At 46.8% G+C, this 9811-nt stretch overlaps 1 protein-coding gene across 9 annotated transcripts in view; it reads right to left on the bottom strand.

Annotated features, from left to right (window-relative positions):
• cdc42bpab (CDC42 binding protein kinase alpha (DMPK-like) b) overlaps positions 1–9811 on the bottom strand; it is a 103331-nt gene that overhangs the window by 5055 nt on the left and 88465 nt on the right. For 6 of the 9 annotated variants that reach the window (XM_036005369.1, XM_036005366.1, XM_036005370.1 and 3 more), the window contains 14 exons: positions 9465–9604; positions 9016–9097; positions 8670–8889; positions 7532–7594; positions 7049–7302; positions 6777–6907; positions 6228–6442; positions 6043–6140; positions 4646–4730; positions 4201–4324; positions 3502–3619; positions 2733–2850; positions 2423–2577; positions 1306–1380 (listed from right to left, as the gene is read on the bottom strand). In XM_036005369.1, the coding sequence (XP_035861262.1) occupies positions 1306–1380; positions 2423–2577; positions 2733–2850; positions 3502–3619; positions 4201–4324; positions 4646–4730; positions 6043–6140; positions 6228–6442; positions 6777–6907; positions 7049–7302; positions 7532–7594; positions 8670–8889; positions 9016–9097; positions 9465–9604 (1878 nt within the window). The remainder of the gene's footprint in view (positions 1–1305; positions 1381–2422; positions 2578–2732; positions 2851–3501; positions 3620–4200; positions 4325–4645; positions 4731–6042; positions 6141–6227; positions 6443–6776; positions 6908–7048; positions 7303–7531; positions 7595–8669; positions 8890–9015; positions 9098–9464; positions 9605–9811) is intronic. The other 3 variants (XM_036005372.1, XM_036005374.1, XM_036005368.1) reach the window with 2 other exon arrangements.

Below are 9811 nucleotides of genomic sequence, written 5' to 3'. Positions count from 1 at the left end.
AAACAAACATGCAGGCCAGCCAGATGAGGACAGGGGTGGGGGGGTGGTTAAACCTTCACTCTGTACATCACATACAGTAGGACTCGCATGTGTCACACAGACATGACACCTGCTGCCTCTCCTTCCCTTTGAAACAAACTAGAGGACTGTAGAAGAGAGGACAGACAGGACGTTAGGCCGTATATTCTTTCCACTTCAGTGCTAATGTCCTCACGTTAGGGGATTTATAATGATCTCATGGGGCTGTATGAATACATCTCTTTCCTGTTCAGTGACTCTGCACTTGACTGTCTTTGACGCACAACAATCGTCTCCTGTTTGGATCCAATCTAAACTCGTTTGGCCTAGAAAATACCGAGAGGCACAGCCGTCCTGCCGTCTCCCTTCTACCGTCCATGGCTGCAGCAGAACAGACTGTGGAGCTATGAAACATCGCACGCTCACACTCAACAGTGTAGTTTTCTCACAGCGCACACACACACACACACACACACACAGGAGCCTTTCACAAGTCAATGGAGATGGGCAGTCGTGTTTTTCATACATTTGCTCTTTAAAACTGAGGTTCTGCAGAGTTTGTGTCTTTGGGAGGAGCACCGCCCAGCTACATTGTGTAAAAAAAAACGTTGTCTAGGTCGACATTGTGTTTAAAAGCACTCAGCCTTTTGCACCCATATTAACTAATATCATCATTGTCATTTGAACCAGAGATTTCCATCAGAATCACTCCAAACCATGCAGCTGCTGTGAGGTTTCCCAATTTTGTAATCAAATCGCATGTATGAATGGATGTATTTTATCATTACATACAGTCATATCCTGCAGGGAGCACAGACTACACAGCACACTCGTTACTCTATATCCGTCTGGCCTAGTTGTGCTCTGAGCTTGACAGCTCATGGTTAGAAACATGGGCAGGCTGTCGGCGAGCCGCGTGGAAGCAGACATGCTCGGTGATTGTGGGAAGAAGTATGCAAAATGGCCAAGCAGCAGCAGCGCTGCAGCGTTTTTTTAACCAGCAACCAAAAAAACGACAGAGGGCCAGGTGAGGGACAGACTGATGGTGCAGCTGATGCTCCGGTGACAGATGTGACAAGCCATCAGATGCTGCTGCAGATGTGACGGAGCTGAGATGGTGCAGCGGGAGCGAAAGCTTTGGCTAGCAACACCGTTCGCTGTGTGTTGGTGTTTGTGTATAGATTTGTGAAATGATACAGCGTGTTGTGCAATGTGGGTGCATATTCAGTGACACGGTGATCTCAAGTTGGTGTGTTTTGGTGCGGTCGTTGCAGCTGTTGACATTACCTTCATCTTACTAAGCAGGGTCCTTAAAGCCCTTTTCAGATCGGGGGTCTTCTCCGACGGTGAGACTGCCTGCCACTGCAGAGGAAAGTTCAGACTCAGCGCCCAGCCCACAGACAACATGCTGGGGTGGGGTGGGGGGGGGGGGTTGGAGGGCAAGGTACAGCTGAGTGAGGGTGGAGGGAGGCGAGGAATGGGGCAAAATGAAGTTCACAGCATCCAGGCGTATGGGCCATGGGGATGAGGGAGCCACAGGAAGGATGGCAGGAGGATTGAGGGTGGCTGGGTGGGAGGGTGGGGGTAGAAGTTGCTTTGAAACTGCACGAGCTATTGCAGTTACTATCTGATCCTAGTCATTTAATATACATAAACGTTGTTGCAGGGTCCCTATGTAAACAACAACCAACGTGATGATTCTAACTAGACGTCGCCACTCCCTCACTCAGCTTAGACTTGAGCTCTTACAGGTGTGTACAGACTGTTAACAGGGACACCGGAAACATTAGCAGGTGTCCCAGTGTTCCCTTCAGTATTTGGAGGCAACAACTAGCCCAAGCTAACCCCTGAAGCAGACACCATGGTGGAGGCGCTAACAGGCGATGCTGGGACACGCTGACTTGCGTTCACTAGAAAGCGCTGACATCACAGGGAGTGATGTCAGGGATGGGGGTGAGAGGCCTGCGCCCAGAGGCTGGGATGTTTGTGATGGATGGGATAGAGGGAGGAGTTGTTGTTGTTTTTTTTTTTCTCAATGGGGTGGGAGGAAACAATGTGATCGACTTTTTTAAATATTCGATAAATTAATGTCTAGCTTCTACAATCGCATGGCAAGGAAACAAACATGATGTGCATTTGGACTTGTTCATACAAAGCTGATGTTGGGTTGACATTGACTCCGTATTCAGATCTCTAAAAGTGGCTGCACAACAATCTGTCCAGTCAGATTTGCCCTGATTTGAACCAACAGTTAGTAGAAACTAAAGTGTGCAATTAAGACAGGATTAGTTGTTTAGGCTGTCCATACCGGTACAGTACAGTATTTTACATACTTTACAGTCTTTTCGTGTTTACAGTCAACCGCACATGAAGCTGTATGTTCAGTTTCAATCTATTTACTGACCTCTCTGTCAAACTGTGAGAGTGGAGCATCAGCACAGTCCATGCCTCCGCCCGAGGACAGGGAGCTCTCCGAGGGAGAGGTCATGGTCTGCCGCTTGCCGTAGCTTCCTCCGGACATTTCTCTGCGCAGAGCGCTGCCGTTCTGGGAGGACGAGCCTGGGGAGAGAGGAGGAAGTCAGGGGGAAGTTAGGGGGAAGTTAGGGGGAAGCACCAATCATGATGCTAATTGAAAATAAAGGTTGATGGTGCAGGGAAGGAGGCTGTTAAAGTGTCTCTGGTTCTAAGAGGATTCATGGGCTGCTGTTACTCACGTATGCCCAGACCGCTGCTGGCGCTCATGGAACGGCCTGGCTCGGCCCGGTTCTTGGTGATGGAGGGGATGCTGACTGAACCGCTGAAGCCCGCACGGCTCTCCTGAACACGAACGTTCTGGTTTAAACACGCACAGAGCAAACACACACACACACACACACACACACACACACACACACACACACACACAGAGTGCAGTGCAGGGGACAGGAGTGAGGAGGCTGCGGTGATACACACTACATGCTCTACAGCTGAACACAGATGTGGCCCTCGTGTGATTGGCCAATGAGGTTTGGGCAGATAGACATGCATGCATGGTCTCCTTAAAAACGCACAGCCGGTCAGGAGGAGCAAGATGAGTGAACTTTAAAGGATGAAGGCATATGAGGATGAGGAGGTTCATTATGGGATTCAAACAAGCCTTTTTTTTTTAGGTCAGTTTACAAAAACAGGGCATATAATGGAAACTGTGCAACTTTTTCTGCTCAAATCCCAATGTTGGCATGCTACAGGAGACATCAAAAGATAAAGGACGGGGGGGGGGGCTGGTTCTGTAGAAGCAGGTCGACAAACACACACATCTCAAACAGTCCAAGTGTGTCTGTTTCAATATGTACATATATGTTTGTGTGTGCCTCCGTATGTACGCGTGTGTGTTTGCCAGTACATACATAAGTCTTTTGTGCACATATATATATATATATATACTGTATATAGTGTGTGTGTGTGTGTGTGTGTGTGTGTGTGTGTGTGTGTGTGTGTATGTACCATGGGCAGGTCTTTAAGGATCTGGATCCCGTCTCCTGGTCCCATGTGGGCCACGTGGTTGAAGTTGGTGGGGTTGGAGATCAGCTTGTTCCTCATCTCTGGATCTCGCAGCATCTCTCTGGAATCACAAACACACACAGACAAGATAAGTAGAGGCACAACAAGGTTCAGAGTAAGACTGGAACAGACAGACAGTCAGGCTAAATTAAACTAAAATGTGGCTTTAGTAGCCCACTCATCTAGTACTCGCCTCCGTTAACCATTAGTTGTACCTTAAGGGCAACAAACACAATACTGTTGTAAATAGTTTGCCTTTTGTTTTGTTTTTTTTCGACTTCTACAACAAGTAATATTGGTTTTAGTTGCCCTGCATCCTCATTAATGAGAAGGCAAGTGTTCAAGCAAGTGTATATGATTTTAGGGTTGAGTTAGTGTGTAGTTTTTACTACTGTTGCATGATAAGCCTGCATATTTTATTAGCTTGTTGCAGTCTTAAAACATACAACAGTACTTGCAGTGGTGCCAGTATTGTTATTAATTGGTCCAGGGGAAATACAATAAAAAAAAAAACACAGAAGAGAAAGTTAAGAAAACTTAACCTGGTAACAGAATTGCAAAAGCAAGAAAACTTGTCAGGAAAACGTAGGTAGCACAGAGCCAGTAAAACTCTGGATGGGCCTGGTGCTGCAGCTAAACTACCTCCTCTGCTGAAGTCGCTCTTCCTCAGGCACCCTGAAGGAGAAGCGTCTCTTGTTGTTCATGCTGCGCACCATCTGCTTCCTGCTGTTGTCTGACGTCTCCGGGACGACCAGCTCATCACCCTCTGGGAGATCACGACAAAGCCACAGCCACGTTTACGTCAAAAGACTACAAAGTGTCGCACATTTACTTCGGTAAACTTTCTACTTTTGTTCTCCAAAACAATTTTATATAATGAGCAGAATAATGGTTACACAGTGACAAGATAGTTCACTACGAGTTAAAGTCCTGCAATGACAACTGCAGCTCCACATCCTGCTGGAGCTAACTGTGGAAACGGTGATGAAGAGCAACAGCCAGATACAAACCACAGTGGAATAAATCTTACACTGTACTGTGTCAGTCACTGTGTAGTTTTTAGCCGTGTGCTGTTGTGAATCCTTACCGGCCATCTTGTTTCTAAAGTAGATGAGCCGGACTGTTTCCAGTCCCAGCAGGTTCAGAGAGCCGTCGACGTTCAGAGGTCGCACCTGAAGGGGGATGCAGAGAAATCTATCATTAATCCATTTTTCACATCTGATTTCTGATCAATAATCATCTGTTTTAATCTAGAAATTCTCTATTATGTAAATCATCTAATCCACCAGGTGGAGCCAGAGATGTCTCCGCTTGTCTAAACTTCTCAACACTCCATTGCTGCTGAAGTTCAAGGCAAGGCAATTTATTTTTATAGCACAATTCAGATACAAAGGTAATTTAAAGTGATTTACAAAGGCATAACATACAAAGCTGTAGTAAACAGTAGATTTAAAACCAACTTTAGAAGCACAGAAGTGTATCTTTTTTTTGGGGGGGTATTTTTAGGCCTTTATATAGGACAGCTGAAGACCTGAAAGGTAGAGAGAGAGGGGGAATGACATGCAGCAAAGGGCCACAGGGCGGAGTCGAACCTGCGGCCGCTGCGTCGAGGAGTAAACCTCTATATATGGTATGGGCGCCTGCTCTACCAGGTGAGCTACCCAGGCGCCCGGAATGACCCAACACAGGATTGGGGCAGATCTAAGCAAGCAAAAGTGGCGCTGCGTTCTCACTTTTTATTCCGTGTTTAGACAAGCGTTTTGGGGGGAAATTTGCGTGCATATGGTGATGCAATAGTGTGTGAAATTCGATGTAGTATGCACGCCAGGCGGCTAGGTGGTAGTGTGAAGCACTGCCACACAACACCACCAAGTCCGCGCGCCTGCGTAGAACCTTCCTTCTACTTCTCTCCCTAGTAGCACGAAACCAAAACATGGCGAAGCGAACAACAAAAGCTGACAATTTTGTCTGGACAGACGAGGAGGTGGAGTTATTGCTCCAAACAACCTTAGATTACAAAGCCACAAAGGCACAACAGGGCGTGGACTGGGAGTCCTGCCAGTCAAAATATATAGACATATGGGACATATGGGCAATTTCTTCAGCAGTATCCTGTACCTGGTGAGACGTCATATCCACACGAGAAAGACACTATCTGTAAAAGTCAGATATCATCAAAGCTGAAAGCCATCCGGACCAAGTATAGGCAGGCTGTGGATACCCAAGGGCGGAGTGGCCATGGGCGAGTAATCACCATGTTTTGATTTATGTAACGAAATATGGGGTGGGTCGCCAGCCACCACAACAATACACAACACAGCAGATCGGAGCAGCGGCTTCTGCATGTTTGGTTCTTCACCTGGGAACGGTGAGCAAGCCTGTCCCAGATGATCTTAAAACTGTGAAAGGCCTCGTAACAGAGCAGCATATCAGAATATGACATTCACGTCACAATCACAACAGGCCAAAGTCCACAGCACTGACCTTCTTGAGAGGGATGGTCTGGATCCACTCCATGGTGTTGACATCAAACACATCGATAGCGTTCTCACTGTACACCGACAGGTAGGGGGCGTTGTAGCCTGGACAACAGGGAAACATCACTTGTTTTCTAAATCTGCATTTTAATTTAAATCACCACATACGTTGACATTAATTCCTGCACTCACAAGCAGAGGTGGGAACAGCCGGCCACATCAGCTCCTGCTGCCGCGACCGGCGGCCCTGGGAGTCCACGTAGACGCCGATGGCGCTGAAGCACAGCAGCAGCTCCTTGCTGGAGATCTCCACGGCGCAGAGGGCGTCCAGGTTCTGCTGGGGGATGAAGGCCAGGGTGTGGTCCTCGGGGTGGAGCAGGTTGACAGGGGCCGTGTCGCCGTGGACACTGTGGTGGTCATCGCAGAGTTAAGATTTATTAAGAAATAAATACATGTATAAATTATTTATAGTTATGTTAGCGGGGGGGGGCATCTTTTCGAAGAAGCACTTCGCACATCCAACAATTCTTCTGTGCAGGTGTGTTGGAAAATATCACAAACTTGGAATAAAGGAAAAATCCTGCACTCTGCTCTTGCATCGCCATTTATTAATGGTTAATGGTGATGCTATAGGAAGAGCAGGGAGCATCTTAACATAGGGTAACAATAAAAAACAGACATAAAAACCATTAGAGGAACCCCTCCACTGCACATAGATCAGTCAGTCAGAAGGTAGAGTACCTGTAGCGGGTGAAGCCAGACTGGTATCCTACATAGAGTCGCTCGCTGAGCAGACCAATCCACTGAACGGGCCCCGGGGCCTGCACCTGCACCTCTCGCAGCCGACGGTGACGGGCTTTACTCTTATTCACCTGGAGTGCAGGAGGACAGAGTGGTTTTTGCAACGGCAAATAATATGAATAAAATAAAAAATATCATCTCAGAGGCTTAAATGAAATAACTATTTGGAGAACTGATCTACTGTTTAGTAGTAATAAACGGTGCTTTCTGACCTCGTAGCAGATGATTTGTCTCTTCATGGCCACGCAGAGGCAGGTGAGCGAGCCGTTGCGGACGGGGCCGGAGACAATGGTCTGGCAGCCCTTTGTCTCAGCCAGCTTGTAGGAGTCGGCCTCGCGGCCGTCCAAGGCCTGCGTGGGGAAGAGGCGGACGTGACGGTTCCTGCCGGAGATGACCGCCAGCAGCTGCTCCTGGAGAATCAGGTCGATGTGGTGCACCTTCTTGTTGTCCCCCACCCGGATTATTTCTGAAAGGAAGGACGGAGGGAGAAGACAGGACGTGGTGAAGATGAGAGAGAAACAGTAACAGGCAGTTTTGGGAGTGACATAGGAACAGAAACGGGCAGTTTTGGGAGGGTCATAAAAAGAGGTCATCAATCCTCTTACTCTATTAATGCACAATAACACATTTAAAAAACAGCGACAGGGGAGGAACAAAACACGAACACAGAACAGATCTTAAAGAGTGGATCTTACCATCTTTGGTGACGTGGATGACAAAAAGGCCTTCCTCGTTGCCCAGGGCGACACGCTCGTGATCTGAGGGCAAAGCAAATAAAGAAAGACGGCCATTTCAGTGCCAGTAAGGGGACAGAAAAGGGCCTTCTGTGCAGGAAATCAGCTGGTTCCTATTTTCATAACATGGTAAAAACCAAACAGCTGGAACTCAAGAGAGTTTCTCTGATCTATTAGCTGTAAAAAAAAGAAAAAAAAAGAAAATAATAAAAAAACTACACTTGGCTGCAAATACACGAAGAAGGACCTATCTACTGTTGAGATAACAACTGCATAGAGATCAGATGATAGAGATGATGAAAGGAGAGTACGTGCATCTGGGACAGGGGTGGGCAATTCATTTTCCCAAGGGGCCAAGGGTTTTTGGCGATTTTGTGGGATATCACAAAGCTGGTCTTGACGCTTGGTAAATAAACCTTGTTGCTTTTGCAGCGTAACTAGCGAAGCTTCAGATGTCCGTGCCCGCTCCGCATCAGTCAAGTTGTTGTATTTCTCTGCGTGGTGTTTAGTATTGTAGTGGCGATTCAAATTATAATCCTTCAACACGGCGATCTGTTCTCTGCAAACTGAGCACACGGCTTTACCTTTGACTTCAGTAAATTAATACTTAGAAGTCCACGTTTGGTTAAAAACTTCGGCTCTCTGTATCGACCTCTCTTTCTTTCCCATGAGCTGACATTTTTGCGGGATAACGGCTCATTCACGTCCATGCTAACGTCTCTCGTGAGCTCAGTTCGCGGCTCGCCGACACAGGGGTCCGACACGTTGCTGTTCTTCTTCTACTTCTTTATAATTGCGACTTGCAACCAGAGAAGAGGCAGCTGCATACGTTCGCACAAAAAAAAGAAACAGCAAAAAACAGTCGGCTTCAAAATAAAAGCAATGCAGTTGTATTCCATGCATGTACACCTATTTACGTTTGATTGCTAACTTCCCATTGACCTCACATGGGCCAGTTATGGCCGGATGTGGCCCGAGGGCTGTACAATGCCCAGGTCTGATCTGGGATCTTGATTAGCAGTGACATACAGTATTATAATTGCTTCCTTTAATACCCCTTGTAGCACTCTGTGATTTACGGAGTGTTGCACAGGCCCACCTATGATAGCAGCAGACTGTGTTGTCTTGATGAGCGGCAGGGTGCTGTCGTACGCCTCCTTGGGGACATAGACAAAGCGCTCCTTGAGCTTGTTCTTCTTGAGGATGCGGTGGAGCTCGTTGAGGAGGCCCACCCATTTGTTCCTCTCCTGGTCGCTGTCGGCCAGGATCAGGATGGAGGGCTTGTGGTTGCTGGAGGGGGAGAGCTGGGACGCTGTCACCTGAGGAGAGAAGAGGCACAGGGGAAAGTCCCATCAGGTGTTAAATAGTATTTAAGAATTTAGGGGGATTCCGATTATTTTGAAACTGTTGGTTGCTTAAAAAAAAACAAAAACAAGAAAACTTACTCTGAATATACAAGGGATGTCTTTGCGGCTGGCGTGGATGACATCAGAGGCCAGGACAGAACTGACTGAAAACTCTTCATCCCTAGATGACAGGAATGAGCTCAAAGGTTAGACACGCAGGACCTAAAGCTGCGACGATTAGTCTATTATTCCGTTAGTTGATCGGCAGAAAATTATATTTGATAATTGATTAATCGCTTCTGTCATTTTTATGGTAAAAATGCCAAACATTTTCCAGTTTCAGCTTCTAAACAATGTGCTGTTTTTCTTTGTCATATATAGCAGTAAACCGATTTTTGGGTTGTTTTTTTTTTAGACTGTTGGTGGGTCAACAGTGTACTTGTTCTATAGTTTCATTGCAGTACACAGTAAACTCTCTAGACGCAGCTGAACATCCAGGATAGTCAGATTTATAAAATCACTAAGAAGAGTTGCTGCACTTCTCCTACCTCATATCTATGACTTGGCTGACTACTACACTTGGTTGCGTTGCTTTTCCTTCTCCCAGTTCGTAGAGGAACAGTTTGAAGTCACACACCACAGCCATCGCCCTCTGCCAACCCTTCTTCACCCCTGTAGGTTTGGGCACCTAGGACAGACACAGAGACATGGTTGAGTGATATAATACATGGTTGTTAGTTGAAATGCCTTCTACAGTGTTAAATGTAAAAGGTGCCAATTCCCACTCAGGGTATCTGTACTCTAGTGCAGGGGTCTTCAACGATTTTCCAGCCAAAGACCCCTTAACTGAGAGAGAGAGACGGATCAGGGACCCCCTATTACATGTTGTATATAA

The sequence above is a fragment of the Sander lucioperca genome, chromosome 9 (genome assembly GCF_008315115.2).
Source record: "Sander lucioperca isolate FBNREF2018 chromosome 9, SLUC_FBN_1.2, whole genome shotgun sequence".
In the NCBI taxonomy this organism is placed as follows: domain Eukaryota; kingdom Metazoa; phylum Chordata; class Actinopteri; order Perciformes; family Percidae; genus Sander; species Sander lucioperca.
The sequence above is the reverse complement of the archived record's forward strand: the minus strand, read 5'-3'. Positions and strand labels throughout refer to the sequence as shown.